The sequence below is a fragment of the Phascolarctos cinereus genome, unplaced genomic scaffold (assembly GCF_003287225.1).
Source record: "Phascolarctos cinereus isolate Bilbo 61053 unplaced genomic scaffold, phaCin_HiC Scaffold_4;HRSCAF=312, whole genome shotgun sequence".
NCBI lineage: Eukaryota > Metazoa > Chordata > Mammalia > Diprotodontia > Phascolarctidae > Phascolarctos > Phascolarctos cinereus.
In genome coordinates this window covers 618,198,613-618,218,680 of record NW_027555847.1, presented here as the reverse complement: position 1 = coordinate 618,218,680, position 20,068 = coordinate 618,198,613, and the positions used below count along the sequence as shown (strand labels likewise).

At 39.1% G+C, this 20,068-nt stretch overlaps 1 protein-coding gene across 6 annotated transcripts in view; it reads left to right on the top strand.

The window, feature by feature from the left end:
* ENPP2 (ectonucleotide pyrophosphatase/phosphodiesterase 2) overlaps nt 1-20,068 on the top strand; it is a 190,918-nt gene that overhangs the window by 72,529 nt on the left and 98,321 nt on the right. For all 6 annotated transcript variants that reach the window (XM_078153710.1, XM_078153709.1, XM_020975540.2 and 3 more), the window contains exons 4-8: nt 79-204; nt 3,967-4,027; nt 8,377-8,474; nt 8,793-8,872; nt 9,838-9,957. In XM_078153710.1, coding sequence (XP_078009836.1) covers nt 79-204; nt 3,967-4,027; nt 8,377-8,474; nt 8,793-8,872; nt 9,838-9,957 — 485 coding nt within the window. The remainder of the gene's footprint in view (nt 1-78; nt 205-3,966; nt 4,028-8,376; nt 8,475-8,792; nt 8,873-9,837; nt 9,958-20,068) is intronic.

The window sequence follows — 20,068 nt, the reverse complement described above, 5'->3', positions numbered from 1 at the left end:
CCTTCACGCTCCACTGGTGTTCTCGCTTCCTTTGATTCATGAGAATCCTTGAAAAATCTCTTATGCTGACTCTTTCAGCCCGTGGCTGGGAATGCACTAAGGACAGATGTGGAGAAGTCAGAAACGAAGACAATGCTTGTCATTGCTCCGAGGACTGCTTGGCCAGAGGAGACTGTTGTACCAATTACCAAGTTGTTTGTAAAGGTATGCAGTTTTTCTCTTTCTCTGGGTCCTCTTCAGATTTGAGAGAACAAAAGCTGGGCTTAATCCAGGAAACAATGAATTTTATTGCTTTGGATACCAGTTTGGGAATTTGAGGAGAAATAACCACTTCCCTCTGTTTTGCCACTGCAAAACGAAGGGGATATAAAATAGAATTTGATAATTACATAGAGCTGCTCTTCCAAAAACCCAAGGCAGGGGAATGTAGTTGGAAAAAAATTCTGGACTTGAAATAAGACCTGGATTTGAATTCCACTTCTAATACTTAATAGCTGTGTGACCAAGGAAAAGTCACTTAACCTTTCTGAGCCTGTCTTCTCATTTGTAAAATGAGGGTAATAATAAGATTTGTGTTACATACCTCACAGGGTCATTATGAGATTGAATGAATGTGTAAAGCACTTTGTAAATTTGAAGGTGGTAAAGAAATTCCAGTTAATATTAATGTTAGGTGCTCTTTTGACAACACAACGAAAAAACAAGCAAGCAGTCCCCCCTTCTCTTCTTACTCCGAGTGAGCTAATTTTGTGATCTTCTTGGAGAAGACTACTGGGGTGTATGAGACCTTCTTTCTTGGTCCAGCCCTAGTTCCCTGTTCCTTTTTTGCCTCCATGAATATTTTACTCTGATCCTCCTTCAGGGCATGAGCCTGGATACTAACTGGGAAGGCTTTGAGGATGGGGCGAGGGATGCTGTCACCTCGGCACCAGTTCAGCTAAGTTCAGAGAAGCCCGTCACCAGGATTAGCTGACTACCATGTGACAATTTATTTTTTGTTCCTTTCTTTTTGACCACTCTACTTGAAAAAAAAAAAAACCTATCTCCTGAAGGGATGCAGGGCTTAGCAGAATCTGTATCTGTGGAGAGAATACTCATGCCAACCGAATCGCGGATATTCTAAAGACCACATTGAGTGCCTTCTTTGAGAGCAGGAAGAGAGTGCCCCATTAATATTAGATGTATTTTAAAGGTCTACCCTATTTCAAGGTACATAATCTTCAGGCCTGCAGTCAATAGCTAAGTTCTCACTGACCCTGGCAGGTTTACAAGGGAACTCTTTACATAGGAACAGTTTTTCTCAAAGGTTGGTCACAAACTTTTCCTTCAGCCCTGGACATGTGATTTTTGTTTGCCCTTAGAAAAGTGGTACAAGACAGACAGCTTTTGATACATTTTGTTTTCTGCAGAGAAACTCTCTCTTCATCTGAGTCCTTCTCTGGATGGGGAGAGGGGGTGGAATGTGGAACTGAAGGGAAAACCTTTTTGCAGATTGCTGTGCCCAGATTTAGGCAGCAGGCATGGGATAGCATAGAGAAGAGAGCAACAGGGTTAGAGTCAGAAGGCTGCTTGGCTTTGAACGAGGTACTTAACCTCTCTGTAAAGAACAGATGGTGATGATTATACTCTATCCCTCACAGAGCTGTGCTGTGAGAATCAAATGGAAGTGTGAATGTCTGTGGATGGCCGTTGTACCTGTGAAGTACTAGACCATGCTTTTCTGGTCCCGACCATGCTTTCATTGGGGTATAAAATTCCTAGTAAGGAATTGCATTACCAGTGCAAATTGGTGCTGGCCCTGCAACTTTGAGTCTGAGAGAATTGTCAGGGTGAAGGAAAGGTTAAGTGACTTGCCTTCTGTCACACAGCCAATGTTTCAGAGGTGGGATTTGAACCTAGGTCTTCCCAAATTTGAGTCTACCTCTCTGTACACTATACTGTGCTGCCTGAATAATAACAACACGTAATAGCTCACATTTATGTTGCACTTTAGAGAATGCAAATCGTGTTATTTATAACAACCCAATGAGATAGTGAGAGAGTATCCCCATTTTTCAGATGAAGAAACTAAGGCTCAGTAAAGTTAAGAAATTTAGTGAAGTCCCCAAACTCCTTGACACTTCTTTCACTAATTTGTGTACATCTCTTTTCCCTTATTAAATTGTAAGCTCCTTAGGAGTGGAGCAGCTAGATGATGAAGTGAAAAGACTTTCAGGTCTCGGAGCCAGGAAGAACTGTGCTCAAATCCAACCTTAGACATTTACTAAGTGTGTGACCCTGGGCAAGTCACTTCACTCTGTATACTTCAGTTCCTCATCTGTAAAATGAGCTGGAGAAGCAAATGGCAAAACCACTCTAGTATCTTTGACAAGAAAACTCAAAATAGGGTCACAAAGAGTCAGATGTGACTGACAAACAGCAACAGACCAAAAAGCCCCTTGGAAGCCAGATTTTCATCCTGTAGATCTGTATTCTGTATTCTGTAGTCTGTAAGCTCCTTCAAGTCAAGGACTATTTCTTTCATTTTTTTTTTTTTGTCTTTGTAGCGTCTGCACTTAGCACAATGCTTGGAACTTAGCAGGAGCTTAATAAATGCCCTTGATTGGTTAAATGAATTACTTAAATTTAAAATACCCAAGTCAGGACATTGAACCCAGGAATTTGGGCTTCAAGTCTAATGTTCTTTCTGCTTCTAATAAGAAGCTTCAAATAAACTGTTTTTAGTGGATAAAGGGATTTGTTCAAGATCTTAAGATCTCAAAGCTATAAACAAATAGTTTTTATACTGACAGTCTTCTAACTATCATCCTTGCAAATCTTTCACTCATCTTGGTCTGTGAAATGGGAATTGTAGCCTATGTTACATAGGATCACAATGTTACAGATTAGGTACTAGGTCTTTAAAGGTCATCTAGTCTAATCTCCTCATATTACAGATAAGGAAACTGAGGCCCAGAGAGGTTCGGTGCCCACACAGGTAGTAGTAAGTGATAGTGCTGGGATCTGAATCCAGGTCTCCTGATTCCAAATGAAGGCAATGGCAGTGTTGATTTTGTACTCATGTGCCTGGCACCTAACAGGTGCTTTATAAATGCCGGCTGATTGATCAATATGCATCTTCTTCATGTTCTTCAGTCATTTCAGTCGTGTCCCACTCTTTGTGACCCCATTTGGGGTTTTCTTGGCAAAGATACTGGAGTGGTTTGCCATTTCCTTCTCCAGCTCATTTTATGGATGAGGAAACTGAGGCAAACAGGGTTAAATGACTTGCCCAGGGTCACACAGCTAGCAAGTCTCTGAGGCCAGATTTGAACTCAGGTCTTCCTGATTTGAAGCTTGGTGCTCTACTCACTAAGCTACCTACCCACCTATAGCAGCAAGTATAGTTGTAGAAAAACAGGGAATCATGAAAACAACAGCAACAACAACAATAGGTTTTTTTTCTTTCCTCTGAGGGAAAAGGAAAACTTCCATCCCTGGATATTGTTAGCTTATTCGTCTTTGATAGGTGTCATTTCATAAAAAGAGCTCTGGTTCTGAAATCAGAGACTTTAAAAGTTATGAACTAGGTGCATGACCTTGGCCACCCTCTCTCAGCCTCAGTTTCCTTATCTCTAACATGAGTTGTTTATACTAGATGAGCTCCCATGTCCGTCCTAGCTCTAAAGTCTGTGATCCTACTGTCCTTTGATCCCATGACTTTCTAAATGCTTATTACACATGTACATGCATCATTCAGGACTCAGAGAGGAGCTCCTAGGTTCATGTCTCCTGGGATTTTCTATATTATGTCTGTACTCTGACACCCTAAGACTCAAGGTCTGGCTAGGTATCATAAAGTTATTTTTAGATGAGCCACACCTGTCCAGGTACAAAATAGATTGTAGGTCTTGGAATCACCCATTTTAGGCTCTGGATGAAACATTTGGCTATGCTCACCATAAAGTTCCCCATTTCCCCTTGTAGGAGAGTCTCATTGGGTGGATGATGATTGTGAGGAAATAAAAGCACCAGAATGCCCCGCAGGGTAAGTGCAATTTATGTGTATGTTTGAAGTCTATTATTGTTTGTTAGAATATTGATGAAACAAATGGATGGATTAATAGAGATGGCAACATGCAAGAGCGAACCATTAGGCGGGGTATACAAATAAAGAATATACTATTTTTGGATTCTTGAGATTTGGGGACGTTGGAGAAGTCCCTTTACCACTCTGGACCTTAGTTTTGTCTTTGGCAAAATGAGGAATTTGGACTCGATAACCTGTAATATCCCATTCAGCTCTAAAGACTTTGAGTTTATGAAAAGGTCTCGTGCTTGACTATAGGAGAATAACAATGAACTAGTCAAAGGTTAAAATCTATGTTCATTTTATGAAATTAGTAGTTTTCTTGCCATCATCTGAAGATAGTAATGATCATGATCGTAATGATGCTTTTAGGTTTGCAGAGCACTTTATACATATTCTTACTTGATCTTCACAACAATTCTTCAGGGAAGGTGCTTCATTCCCATTTTACAGGTGAGGAAGCTGAGGCTGACCGAGGTTAAGTGACTTGCCTAAGGTCACCTATTTAGCGAGTATCTATAGCAGGATTTTAACTCTTCATGAGCTCCTAGTCCAGCAATCTCTTCACCATACCACCTATATCCACCATGTTCCATGTTAACTAATTTTATAGGAGGTCTTTGGGCAACAGTGAGGAAGGAAGGAAATCTTCCTGGTGCTGATTTTTGCAGTGACCTCCTTTGGAGTGCTACAGCTTTTGTTTTAAGGATACTTTGGCTGCTGAATTTCTACTTAGCAAGAGGAAAGCTACAAAATAGATACAGTCAACTCTCCATTATGGACCCCGGAGGCATTGCTGTCTTTGTGAACCTCCAGACTTTGGTGATCCATTCAGCTTAAATGTGATCAGCATAGGACCATTACTGCTTCTTTAAATGAACACTATAGCAATTGTATAGTTTCTGTAATACTAGTGTACCTAGCATATTGCCTTATGTGGTGGAAGGTGGTAAATAAATAGAGGCAACATGGTTTAATGTCAAGGATGCTGGGCATTGAGTCGGGGGACCAGGGATTAAAATTCCAGTTCGAATACTTGCTAGCTGTAGGACCAGGGACGAGTCATTTAATTCCCAAATCTTAATTTCCTCATCTGTAACATGGGGGATAATAACATGCATACCAGTCACCTTACAGAATAATTATCATGAAAGTACTTTGCAGACCTTAAAAGTACTGATAACTAGGTGTTATTATTTGTTTCCATCTGTGATTTCAGGAGTATAGGCAACTCCCGGTGAGAAAATGCCCTCTACCAATGCAAGTCAGCAATCGTCCTGTAGCTGGCAGTCCTAGAGAGTGGCATGGATCACTAAGAGCTTAAGTGACTTACCCAGAGTCACACAGCTGGTGTGTCAGGGCCTGATCCCAGGTTTCCCTGACTCCATAGTTGTGTCTCTGCCCACCGTATCTCATTAGTATTAATGATAACATTATTTGTTGGTGGTTTAACTTTGAAAACTTGTGACAGTTTTTCTAAATATATGTTAGGCCCAGAGCCCACGGTTGAGAAACTTGGTTACTATGTTTATTTTATGAACATCAGGGTGTGACATGTACTTCATTATGGGATTTTGGGGGGAGTTTTTGAAATATGATTGTGACCTTTGGCTCTTGAATGCTAAGCCAGTGAAGCAAAAGTTCTGGCAGCTCCTATGGAGGGATAATGACTTTATGCACTGGCCTAGCAATGGCCTGTGTATGCTTGCTGTCCAAGAACCAGTCTAGCTAATCTTGGAGAGGGTCATCACCTGTTTGGCTATCTATGGTAACTTAAGTTGTTTTGCTTTATTTTGTTCAAAGTAACTCTTAAAGACCATCTAACAGTTAAACAAGCACTTTAAAAGCCTTGAAGTGCTATATAAATGTTAGTTATTATTTTCTACTGGGTCATGGATGGGGTGGTGTTTTGATCAGCATCTGTGGAGGGACTTCCCAAGCTGCTGAAATCACAGACCCCTGAAAGATTGAAGAGAAATCATTTGTATACACAGAAGAACCTTGTTGGCATGGTGACCAAAGAGCCAACCTTGGAGGCAAAGATTAGGGTCAAAATCATGCTTTTGACGGTTACTGGCTATATGACCCTAGACAAGTCAGGCAATCTCTCAGTGACCTAGGCAATTTCGAAGACTAGAAATTTCAGAGAAAGTGCCAACTTGCATTGTAACAAAGAGCTTTATCATCAAGAGTTCTCTATACCTATAAAATCACAAGTCTGGTCCCTATCTTCGTAATTGATTATAGACATAGACACTGAGAACTGGATTGACCACAGGTTGGATTTCATTCTAATGTAGTAAAGACTTGATCTAATGTTGTCAACCCAGAAGGTATGTGTTAATGCTGGCTCCTGATACCACTATTTTCTTCTTTTGGAGACAGTTGGGATTAAATGACTTGCCCAGGGTCACACAGCTAGTAAGTGTCTGGAGTCACATTTGAACTCAGGTCCTTCTGGCTCCAGGCCTGGTACTCTGTCTGCTGTGCCGCATAGCTGTCCTGTTACCAGTATTCTAAAGGGATCTTACTCAGCTTGTGAAGAGCTCACAAAACCCATGTTAACATAGTACATCGTGCCATTTCTAGGTTTTCTTGAGCTTGGAGTAAGAATGTATACCATAGCTCTTTGCTGCCTACTCTGTCAGTCCCAGCTACCATTTACCGCTCTTCAGCCACTAATACCCAACCCCCCCCCCCCGAGCATCTAGTCTTTAATGAAAGTTGAATTTGCTCTGCCACTTACAAGATGTATTACTCTGGGAAAGTCACTTTATCTCTGAGTCTCAATGTCCTCATTTGGTATTTACTCTACCTACTTTTCTAGGCCTAATTTTTCATTTGTAAAATAATAATACCCGCTCTACCTGCTTTGGGCCTCATCTTCCTTATTTGTAAAATGAGGGGTCAGATGAAATGACCTTACAGGTCTCTTCTAGCTCTAAATCTGTGACCCATATTTTATAAATGAGATAATCATGATAAATGAGGGATAGTTACAAAGAGGGAGTTAACGTATAATTGTAAAATGCTATGTTAAGTACAATCTCTTATTACTATTTAAATCCTATGAATATTTGGGGGAGTCTAGACTTGCAATTTCATTGGCATGGGAACTTCTAGTAAGAGAACTCTCTTAACTAATGTAGATCAGCACCTGTTCTGCAATTCATATTTTTTGATAGTTGGCCTGGGTTACTGAAAGATTGGGCAGCTAGGTGGTACAGTGGATAGAGTGCTTTGCCTGGAGTCATAGATAGAGTGCTGGATCTGGAGTCAGGAAGACTCATCTTCCTGTTTCCAAATCTGGCCTTGAACACTTACTAGCTATGTGACTCTGGGCAAGTCACTTCACCTGTTTGCCTCGGTTTCCTCATCTGTCAAATGAGCTGGAGAAGGAAATGGCAAAGCACTCCAGTTTCTTTGTCAAGAAAACCCCCAAAGGGGTGATAGTCATAAACAACCGAAAAACTAAGCAACAAACAAATGAAAGGTGATGACTGGTCCAACATCACACAGTCAGTATGTATGAGAGGTTGGACCTGAACCCAGGTCTTCCTGACTCTCAGGCCAGCTTTCCTGCTAATCTTTTTTCATAGCAGTACAAATGTACATTTTTGTGTTTTGAGGAGGGTGGGTATTCTCTGGAATTCCCCCACTGAGATGGTTTGCTTTTTTGGCTGTCCTGATACATCCACGTAAACTACCCCAGCTATTTTTAAGGTAGTCTTCAATTAATCTAAAACATTTGAAATTATCTAAATGTTAGACTGGATCTTTGTACTTGGATCTTTGGATCATTGTTACCATATCTTGAGGTGAAATGGTTTGTTGATTATAGCAGTCATTACTGGGTTTGTAAAGACATAATTTGCGGACAATTGAGACTCTTCTTCATGAGCTAGACATGAGGGAAAGAGCAAATCATATAACTTCTCTGGGGACTGAATGCCTCATCTGTAAAATGTAGGTCATAGATTTAGAGCTGGAAGGGACTTTTGAAATGCTCTAATCCAGCGCCCCCCCCCCCCATTTTACAGATGAAGAAACAGGCCAGAGAAGTCTGGTGTCTTGCCCAGCATCCCAGAGACAGTAAATAGCAGTCACAGGATTCAAGCCCAGCCCCTCTAAATGTGGTCTTTCCCTTTGTGCCAACCCTGCCTTAAGACAAGGAGTTAAGATGTAAATGATCTCTTGAGCTTCCTCCCTGCTTTTCTATCTTGGTCTCTTTAGTAATGCACAATTAGCGTACATTTTGAAAATGGTGGAAATCATTCCTGTAATGCAAAATGTGTTGTTGTTAAAAGGTTTGCTCGCCCTCCGTTAATCATCTTCTCTGTGGATGGATTCCGTGCATCCTACATGAAGAAAGGGAGCAAGGTCATGCCTAACATTGAAAAACTAAGTAAGAAATTTACTATGTCTTCATACTTACCACCTGTGGCCTACCTGTTGACTTAATTTCCAGCTGATTTAGGTCTATAGATAGAACTCTTCTTCTCTGTATTTGTACAGTGAAAGGGCTTTGCTATCTTGTGATATGAAGGCCTATAAGAGAATTGTAAACTCATGAATATGTGATAAAGTAGAAATGGTACACGCTAATTCTTAGGAGTTTTGTTAGTTTGTAAAAAGGCCTTTTTAGAGAATATGCAAATGGAAGTTGTCCCTGTCTTCTTATCTAATGCTTTTCCATTTTTAACATCTATAATTATGTTTTCAGGATCTTGTGGCACACATTCTCCTTACATGAGACCTGTCTACCCTACAAAAACCTTCCCTAACTTATATACCTTGGCAACTGTAAGTTTTTTAAAAGGATATATTTAATATATTCAAAGGAAGGATTCACACTGAGATAATTTAAAGAGGAAAAAAACGTTTTTAGGAATTACTAAACAGTGTTGGAAGAGAAGCTAGCATGTTTTCCAACCTTATTCTTTCATGGGTAATTCGCAGTAATGAGGTAGTTTTTACTTATGTCTCGATAGAAAGACATTTACTTTGACTTTAAAAGCTAAAACCTTTAAGCATATTCCTCTCTAAACAACTGTGTTGGTTTATTAGAAGAAAAAGGTTGTTAGTGAAAAGTCATTTGTATTAGGACTAAGCGTGATATTCAGTTTTTCAAATCTTGTGGGCTCTGTTGCTTGTCCTCTGAGTCAGAGGTTTAATTATATTTTGCTGATTATATAATTAGAATCTTAAGTATTCCTTAAGATTCAGGCAGCCTCCATTTTTGTTTGCTTGGTGGTGGATGAGACAGGAGTCAATACTCCTGATAAAGAAAAGAGAGTTAGAAGGGAGAAGAGGACTTTCAAATGACACAAAAGAATTGCTAGTTAAGCTCCAAAATTCAGGAACTAATTAAAAATGAAAAATGTTTATATTCTAATCCACTGTTCTCACATTGCTTAATGTCACATTTATTACCCTCTTCAATAAAGAGTATGGATAGTACATCATTAGAACATGCTTAAATTTATAATATATTTTAAAATTACTATTCTGTAGATATCTATAAATAGGGATGAATGTTTCCTTGTGTAAGTAGGTAATTTGAGACATCTGTATACATATACGTATATGTATTATATAGGTGTATCTGTATACATGTATGTGTGTATGTATACATGTATATATGCGTGTGTGTGTGTGTGTATGTATATCACAACACAACTTTCTTAAGTAGTTATTCTTAGACTAGAATTGTTCCTGACTTTTTTTGCATATTGATGAAATTTTGTTACTACATCTTTTTTACATAGGGACTTTACCCCGAATCACATGGAATTGTTGGCAATTCAATGTATGATCCCGTATTTGACGCTACTTTCCACCTTCGAGGACGAGAGAAATTTAATCACAGATGGTGGGGAGGCCAACCGGTAAGTTTGAGTTTTTGCTGTGCTTTGGAAATTTTGGTTTTCTTTGGCTCATACCTGTGATTTGCATAATTTTGGGAAATCCCATTGTGCAAGCACCCTCCAGCAGTTGGCAACTATCTATAATTTATGGTCTTAGAGGCACGAAGTATGGGGCACTGAGTGGTTAATCAGTTGATCAATAAGTGTTTATTTAGCTCTTACACAGTGGTTGGTTATGCCCAAGTATGTGTCAGAGGTAGGATTTGATTCGTCCCAAATCTCCCTCCTTCCATTGCTGTATGCTCCTTTGGAGTGATGTACACCCAGATGTTACTCTGTGAGTACTTTTTTCTTGTTCGATTGGGATTTTGCCTCTTGTAAATCACTGAGTTAATATTTTTTTTTTAGTTCAGTTAAATTAGGAAGCATAAAGCAAGCACTAGAAAATTAGATTGATATAATTAAATTCTCATTTTAGCAAGCATTCATTCAACAAATATTTATGGAGCAGACATGTTTGATCAAATGATTACATATTTATTTAGTACCTACAGTATGCAAGAGAGGTAGATGTAAAAAAAAATATGATAGTCTCTACTCTCAAATGGCTTACATAATAGTTGAGAAGACAAATTCAGTCAGAGAGACTGCATGAACCACTGTAATAATTCAGGTTTGAGATGCTCCTGAATTAGAGTGATAGCTGTGGAATGATAAGGTTAAGGGAAATAGAGATAGATTTAATAGACTTTTGAAGGAAGCATCAGAAGACTTAGGAATATAGATTTTCAACTGGAAAATATTTACAAAGCACTTAGCACAGTGCCTGGCACATGTTTTATTGTTGTTATTTAATTGTTTTCGGTCGTTTCCAGCTCTTCATGATCCGTTTTGGGAATTTCCTTGGTAATGATATTAGAGTGGTTTACAATTTCCTTCTCTAGCTTATTTTACAGATGAGGAAACTGAGGCAAACAGGGTTAAATTATTTGCCCAGGGTCACACAGTCAGCAAGTGTCTAAACTTGGCACATAGTAGGTGCTTAATAAATGTTTATTCTTGTTCCTTCCTCTCTCCTCTCCCCCTTCCCATTGTATCACACTGCCTCAATAGCTGTCTTCATGTATTTGAAGGGCTATTACATATAAAAAGATTTAGTATTGCTACACTTGTCCCCATAGGGAGTAGTGGACGTAAGTTGAAAAGAGAACAGCTTGATGGAAGGAAAAGCTTGTCATCAAGTAGGGTTATCCCAAAGTAGAATTGGCTTCTGCAGATGGTAGTTGGTTTCCCCTTCTGAGAAGTCTTTAAACAATGGCTTAATTACTGTTTGTTAGGTATGTTGTAGCAGGGATTCTTAGTCAGATATAGGTCACACTGGCTGGCTTTTAATTTCCATTCCAATGCCAACAGATTCTATGATTCTGCAATTGATGATATGCACAGGAAGAAGGACAGGTCAGGGATAATTTGAACGTTTTGATCCTCCATGATTGGTGATTGGGGAAGTAGTTGTGTCCTTTAAAGAAATACGGGAGTATGTATCCTAGAAAAGGGACACATCCATAGAATATTCAGAGGCACGTAATTTCACAGGGTTTCCTACTAGAATTCCTCTCTTTGAGTGAAATGGTTCTTTGTGCAACTGAAATGTTATAAAGACAGCCGTAACTTGATTTTAGGAAGGAAAAATATTATTTCTTAGCTACATTAAGAAAGCCTTCCTTACGCTCCCTCTCCAGAACATCCAGATTTTTAAAAATCGACAAAACGGAGAGTAAAATAGAAGTTGTTGTTACTGCTGCTGCTGTGTCTAACTCTTCCTGACCTGGTTTGGAGTTTTCTTGGCAAAGAAACTGGAGTAGTTTACCATTTCCTTCTTTAGCTCATTTTACAGATGAGGAAACTGAGGCAAAGAGTGTTAAGTGACTTGCCCAGGGTTATGCAGCTAGTAAGTGTCTGAGGTTGGATTTGAACTAGGAGGATCAATCTTACTGACTCTAGGCTTGGTGCTGTATCCATTGTACTACCTAACCTGAAATTGAAGTACAGAGAGTCTGCTTGGCTTTTGATAAAATCTTTCCTTATTGACTTAGGGTACGTGTAACCCATTTGCTTTAATGAGAAACAAGTTAACACACATATCTCCATGACATCTCTTGTATTTATCCTTTTTCCTTCACTCACACGGCCACCATCCTACTTCTGGCCTTTATAATATCATACTGGCTTTATTGCAGTATCTTCCCACACGGATTCCTGTCTTCCCTCTTCTACCTTCTCCAATCAGTCCTCCACAGGGCTGCCAAAATAATCTTCCTAAAACAAAAATCACTCGACCATGTCACTTCGTCATTCAAGAATTCATTAAGGGGCACCTAGGTGGCGCAGTGGATAGCACGGGCCCTGAAGCCAGGAGGACCTGAGTTCAAATCCAGCCTCAGACCAAACACTTGACACTTATTAGCTGTGTGACCCTGGTCAAGTCACTTAACCTCAGTTGCCTAAAAAAAAAAATTCATTAAGTATTGATTTTCACTGACTCCCTCCTGCCTCAAAGATAATCTTCATAATTGTCTCTAATTTTTCTTTTCAGAATTATTTCATGTCATTCATTTTTGTGCACTTTACATTCTGGCCAAACTGACCTATTTAAATATTCCTTGACATAAATTCCGTTTCCTGCTTCTAACATTTGTACAGGTTCTACTCCATATCTAGAATGCATGTAGGATTACAGGATTCATATTTAAAACTAAAAGCGATCTTCTCAGTCATTTAGTCCAGCCCCATCATTTTACATATGAGAAAATGAAAGCCAGAGAAGTTAAGGGGGTTGTTTAAGGTCAGTTTAGTCACTTTTCAGTCATGTCCAACTCTTCGTGACCCCATCTGGAATTTTCTTGGCAAAGATACCAGAGTAGTTTGCTTGTTTAAGGTCACAAGGGAGTAACTGAGAGTTGGGATTTAAGCTCAGGCCCTCTGACTCCAAATCCAGTAAGTAACCTCACATACCATTCTATATTCCTTACTCACTTCTGCCTCAGAGACAGTCCTTATCTTCCTTTAAAGATCAATTTAGGCACCACCTACAACAGGAACCATCTCCTGATCCCTCTTAGTTGGAGGTACTAACAATGCTCAGTGGATTGGATTAGATTAAACAAATAGATATTGTGTTGCTAATAGAGAGTAGAGTTCAAATGCTTGACATCTGGGACCAGAGATTTGGTTTCCATAAGTGTGTTCCATTGCATACATTCAGGTAGAGTCACTAAGAAGATGCATGTGATCTGACTTGTACCTAGAACTGTTTGCCATGTCTTCATAGGTATTTAAGAGAAAATAAAGGGCAAATATAGCTTTCATTTCAAAGCACCACTCTTTGAAAAATGGGGCAGCTAAGTGGAGCACTGGGTCTGAAGTCAGGAAGACCTGAGTTTGAATGTGAACTCAGACACTTATTAGCGGTGTGACCCTGTTTGCCTCCATTTCCTCATCTATGAAATGAGCTGGAGAAGGAAATGACAAGCCACTCTAGTATCTTTGCCAAGAAAACCCCCAAAAGAGATTGTGAAGAGTCAGACACGACTGAAATTACTGAAGAACCAGTTGCTTTGAAAAAAGGTCATTTGTACCTGAAATAGTGAGATTTCAAAATAGAAGATCAGTAGGCAAATGTAAAATGTAGACTTTCCACCAAAAAAAAAAGTTGATCAAGATCTCTCTGTTCGCTCATGTTCAATGCTTCTTTTCAATGGATTTTCTGATTCTGCTCTCTTTACTAATGCTAGACTCTCATGGGACCCTGATGGCCCAAGTCAGGATCATAGTGAAATGTTGTTTAAGAGTTGGATTTTTACAAACAAGGTTCATGAAAGAGTAACATTTAAAAGTCAATTAAAATTTTATCTAAATAGTTTTCTGTTGAAACACAACCACCTGGTTTCTTTTCTGACTTCACTGTGGAATCCAAACTTGTTTGGGGACACACCGAAGCTAGAGATAAAAGGCAGTTTTATCAAGTTGGGCTTGGTTGCCCCAGTATTGACATTGTTTCCTTTGGCTTAGCATGACTCAGGAAGAAGAAAAGTCATTCAAAGAGCTTCTGTAGATGTGACTATCAGACAGGAGGTGTAGTATTAACTGAGGGAACAAAATGAAGTCACTGTTTCAACTCTGCTACTCGACTACTTCATGTTTGTCTGTTTTCCAAATATTTTTTCAAGAAGACAACAACGGGCTTTAACCAAACATATATCTATCCCTAAAGAAACTAAGACCTACTTAAAATTTGATTTGTTGTTTATATATGTTTATGGCAAATGGCTGCCAAACATATTTCAAGTGGATTTATCTTAAAGCAAATGGTACATAACAGATTCACAATTTCATGTGCAATCATCTTTTTTATTATACTGTTATAGAAATGCTTGTTTTATTCCATAAATTAAAAATAAAATAAAATTTAAAAACACTCAGTTTTTCATAACAACAAAACAAATATTCATTGAGCATTGATTATGTGCAAGATACAGGGTGAACTGTTGGGAATACTTAGATGAAAAATAGCAGCATCCCTTCAGTCAGATTACTTGCAGACTAATGGATATGATGTGTGTAAAAACCTCAAGTGGGGTCATGAAGAGTTGGACACAACTCAACAACAACAAAATTAGATTCCAAATAGAATTTGGTAAGGGAAAGAAGAGGTCAAAGAGTAATTCAGCAAGGATTTATCAAGCATCTTCTATGTGTAAGTTCCATTCTAGGAGGTGGAGCTACAAAGACAAAAATGAAACAGTCCCTGCCCTCAAGAAGCTTACTAGATCACTTTTCACTGGTAGGATCACATGGAGATAAAAGTCAAATGAAAAAAATAACATCCTCAGCCTGCTACCTTAACACAAACTAGGCACATTGTCCATAACCATAGACAAATTCTGCTGCTTCTGTAACTGTTTGAGAAAATAACATTTCTTGTCACCCATCTCCCATTCTCTACCTTCACTGATTATTTAGCTATGAATGCCATCATTAGGCAGTTTTTCCTAAAATTGCTTTAGGTTTTGATTCGGCTAGCCCAACTACTTCTTCTGTAGCCAATCTTGAGAGTTCTTACCCTTCTTCTTTTTGCCAGTCTTCATGTGGCTGACCCCATTCTTCTGGTAGCCAGGACTGGTAAAGCAATGGATTAGATTAGAGGATGCTTCCAATCATGGCTCAACAGTTGGAAAAAAAAATCTCCAAAGAAGTGAAATATTCAAGAAGGAGGCAGAAAAGAAGAGCAGATGAAGGTTAAAGTAGATATTGCTTTAGGGAGAATGGATTTTAAACTGTCTTGGAACAACAACTTTTCCCCTATTTAAACCAAAATTATAACCATATGGGGTTAAGTGGATGAATCTTAGAGAGAGCTCTCACAGGCACGCTACTTGAAGGGGTACCAGGAGAAATTGTTTCTTCTGTGTTCTTTACTAATGGTGCCTACCCCTTTGCTAAAGAGAATGAATTTCTGATAAATAATCCAAGTCTTTCGGAGTTTGAGGACCCTCAGGGATTTTCACTGGCTCTTGCAGTTCCTTTTCCTTTGTGTAGGGAAGGGTTTTGAACTGAAAAAAGAGAATGAAGATATTTAAAAGCTGTTATGCCTTGCACCCCCCCTCCTTTTTAAAATGAAAGCCAGATATGAGAGATGCCAAATTAAAATCAAGCAGTCACTTAAAAATCATTTATTAAGTGCCCACCCTAATTGCCCACTGTGCAAAACACTGGGGACACAAAAAGAGGCAAAAGACGGTCATTGCCCTCGAGGAGCTTACAACCTGATGGGGAAGAGAACATGCAGACATATACATATATATATATATATATATATATATATATATATATATATATATATATATATATATACATATATATATTATACATATATATATATATATATATATATATATACATATATATATGTATACATATATATATATATATATATATATGTATACACAGAGAGAGAGAGAGAGAGAGAGAGCACGAGCGAGTGAGCAAGCTATATACAGGATAAATGAGATAATTAACAGAAGAAAGGTATTGAAATTAAGTAACCTAAGTTGGGGAAGGCTTCCTGTAGAAGGTAGGGTTTTAGTTGGGGCCTTAAAGGAATCCAGAGAAGCTGGTGGTATTAACATAATGCTATATTCAAACCTACCCAGACAAATTATATTTCATGTATTTGCAGTTAAGTCATCAAGTGCTTATGTGTTGATGTGGAAAGAGTACTGGCTCTGGACTCAGAGGACTTGGGGTCTAATCCCACCTCTAAAAACTTCTGATGCATGGGAACTTGGGCATGGTTACTTATGAAGTAATCTTCCTGGGCCTCAGTTTCCTTATCTGTAGAGTGAGGTAATTGGTCTGGATGGCCTTCCAGCTGGAGATCTTTGAGTCTACAATTATGTTATATAGGGTTGTGGAGGTACAAGAAGGTAACAGAAGGTGTGGTCCCTCCCTTTAAGGGAATGAACTCCAGTTGGGGCAAGGAGATGTGCCCATAAGAAGTGATTCCAGAACAATTAAAACACCACATGTTGGCAAGTAGTGAATACCATATAAGTCCTTAGGGAATAAGGAAGGGGGAGAGTGGGTCTAAAGTGAGAGGACTTCCTGGATCTTGTGACTCATTCATTACACTATGCCTCTGAGCGAGGGCAGTTTTATTAGCCCCATTTATGTTCAGATGTAGATTCTGAGCACAGAGCTGAAAGCTGTGACTTTAGGTAGGTAAGATAGAGAGAAAAAACATTAGGATTAAAACCAAGAAACAAAGAAAGGCCTGTGCATCTTTGGTCTTCAGGTTTCCATTTTACTTTCCCAGATCATCATATCTTTGCCCAGGCTGTCCTTCAGGACTGAAATATTCTTTCTTCTCACCTGCAACTTTTAATTTTCTTTGTTCTTTACTCAAATCTCACTTTCTGAAGGAGGCCTTTTCTAATTCTCTCCCATGTTCCTGGGAGATACAAAGATGGATAAATCATTCCATCAAGGAACTTACAACCTAGATAGGAATATGGGACAGAGGAAGCACATACACACACACACACACACACACACACACGCACAGAGGTGTGTGTGCGTGTATGTCCCTAAAAAGTTATTAAAACTCAAAACTGCATTAACCCATTTAGGATACCCTGTACACAAACACATATGTGTATGTATATGTAGGTAGATAGAGATATAAGTATGTATTTATATCTCTATCTATCTATCTATCTATCTATCTATCTATCTATCTATCTATCTGTGATAATCATAGAAATATATGAAAAGACCAGTAGTATTACTTGTGGGTAGGCATAGGGGTCAAGGCAAATTTCATTGAAGAGGTGACATTAGCTTGGCCTTGAAAGAGAGGCAAATATGGTATTGTGGAAAAAATATATACGTTCAAGTCAAAGGATCTGGGTTCAAATCCTGGATCTTCTACATACTACCTGTATTCTTGGATCACTTCCCATTTCTGGAACTCAGTTACTTACTTCACTTGATGAAGGCATTGGACTAGATGATTTCCAAAGTTCCTTGCTGTTGGAGGCAGCAGAGTCGATAGAATGTTGGACCTGGAGTTTGACTTGAGGTCAAATCCAGGCTTAGATACTTCCTAGTTGTGTGACTGAGGGCAAGTTATTTAAGCTTGTCTGTCTCAGTGTCTCCATCTGTAAAATGAGGATAATATTAGCACCTACTTCACAGATGTTGTAAGATTAAAATGAGATAATATTTATAAAGCACTTAGCAAACCTTAAGGACCATACAGATACTGTTATTGTTGTTATTGTTATTCTGGTATTAAATCCTTTGATCCTGGGATAGCTAGAACTTAAACTGTTATAGAAATATAGAAGGAACATGAGAAGGAGTGTGGTGTAGAGGATAGGGGGCTGGCTTTGCAGTTGGGATAACCTGGGTTCAAATACTGCTTCTCATGCATATTGGCTTCCCTGAGGAATTGCCGACCTTTCAATGTTCAGTGAAACTCTCCAAGACAAAAATATGTAGACAATTGCCTATCTGCATGGTCAGAGGGAATTTCCTTACAGAGAGCTCTTTACACCAATGATATAATTTGTTGTTGTTATTCAGTCATTTCAATTGTGTCCAACTCTTCATGGCCCTGTGGATCTCTGTTCATGGGGTTTTCTTGGAAAAGATACTGGAGGGGTTTGCCATTTCCTTCTCCAGTGTTAAACAGAGGTTAAGTGACTTGTCCAGGGTCACACAGCTAGGCAGTGTCTGAGGCTGAATATGAACTCAGGTCTTTGTGACTCTAACCTCAGCACTCTGTTCCCTGTACTACCCATTTGCTCAATGAAATATAGGGATAAACCCCCCCAAAATCATGAAGAGCTAACGCTATACAGCATGTAGTAGCTCATGTTAAAATAGTTACAAAGTACTTGACGTGAATAAATTTGCTTCAGAGCAGCCCTATTAGGCAAGTAGTACAAGGCTTAGCATCTTTATTCAGCTGACTGTGTGACTCTGGACAGGATACTGGAATTCTCTGGGTCTTAGGGAGGTCTCCAAGACTCTTAAGTTGTGGAGAAGATGCCAACCTGTGGGTAGAGGGAGTTTTCCTTGTTCCCTACACTATGGAAATTGCAGCTCCCAGGCTTGTCTGTAACAGCTGAGAAAACTGTGGCCCAGGGAAATGAAAGGACTCACCCAAGGCCATACAGGTCATGAATGCCAGAACCCAGATCTTTTCTCTACAGATGATGATCAAGATAATAATAACAGGTGGGATTTAGATAGCATTTTAAGGTTTGCCGAGCACGGGGCAGCTAGGTGGTGCCATAGTGCGTAGAATGCTGAGCCTGGAGTCAGGAAGACATCTTCCTGACTTCAAATCTGGCTTCAGACACTTATTAGCTGTGTGATCCTAGGCTCCCGATAAATCACTTAACCTTGTCTGCCTCAGTTTTCTCATGTGTAAAATGAGCTAGAGAAGGAAATGGCAAACCATTCCATTATCTTTGCCAAGAAAACCTCAACATGAAAAGTCAAAACTACTGAAATGACTCAATAACAACAACAAATAACATGTCTTTGACTTTCACAATAACCCTGTGGGGTAGGTGCTGTTATTATCCACATTTTACAGATGAAAAATCTGAGGCTGAGAGATTGAATGGTCAAACAAATAAAGTCTAAGGCAGGATTTGAACTCTGATTTTCCTGACTCCATAGCTAGCTCTCTACCCATTATGCTACCTATCTGCCTTATACTGGTTAAGCCTTCAGAAAGCTTATAGAAGATCTTATATTCTCATATTTGATTTCAAATACAGAAAAAGCAATGGTTTTTCCCACCTGTGTAATAGTCCACAGAACAGTAAATATAAAAGAAAAAATCAGAATAAAGATTTATTCCACAAGTTTCTAACTGAACTCTTTTGAATGAGATTAGAGTAATTGCCCTATACTAATAATAACAATAATAGCTGACATTTAAATAGTGATTGAAAGTTTACAAATCACTTTGTGTATAATATCCTATTTGACTTCATAACAAAACTGTGAAGTAGGTACTAAATATGTTATTATCTCTATTTTATTGATGACAGAACTAAGATTTGGAGAAATCAAATGCCCACTATTAGAGGCAGGATTTGAACCCACATCCTTCTGTCTCATTGTCCAACGCTTTAAATACCACACTGTCTTACAGACTCAGGCAGTCATGAGTTAGTGGTAAGAGCCCTGAATTTAGAGCTTATGTATGACCTACTCTTTCCATATGCCACATCTGCCTTCCTCGTAGTTAGTTTATTTTGGTTTGACGGGAACATAGCACATGTGAAGGGGTGTAGCATGAAATAAAGCTCAGAAATGGAAGTTGGAGCCAGCTTGTGGAGGGTCTTGTAAGAATAGCCCTTTGGATTGATATTGGCCAAGCCTTGGGTGGTTTGCTCTTTGCCTCTGAGGGCCCTTGTGATTTTGCTTGGTGTAATCTCCTGCAATGAAGCTTTGCATGCCCATTAGAACCTTTGATGTCTGTGATGTATGACCTGTGCTTGTGGCCAGAAGGGTTCACCAGCGTCAGGAGATTGAGGACATTTCCTCCTAC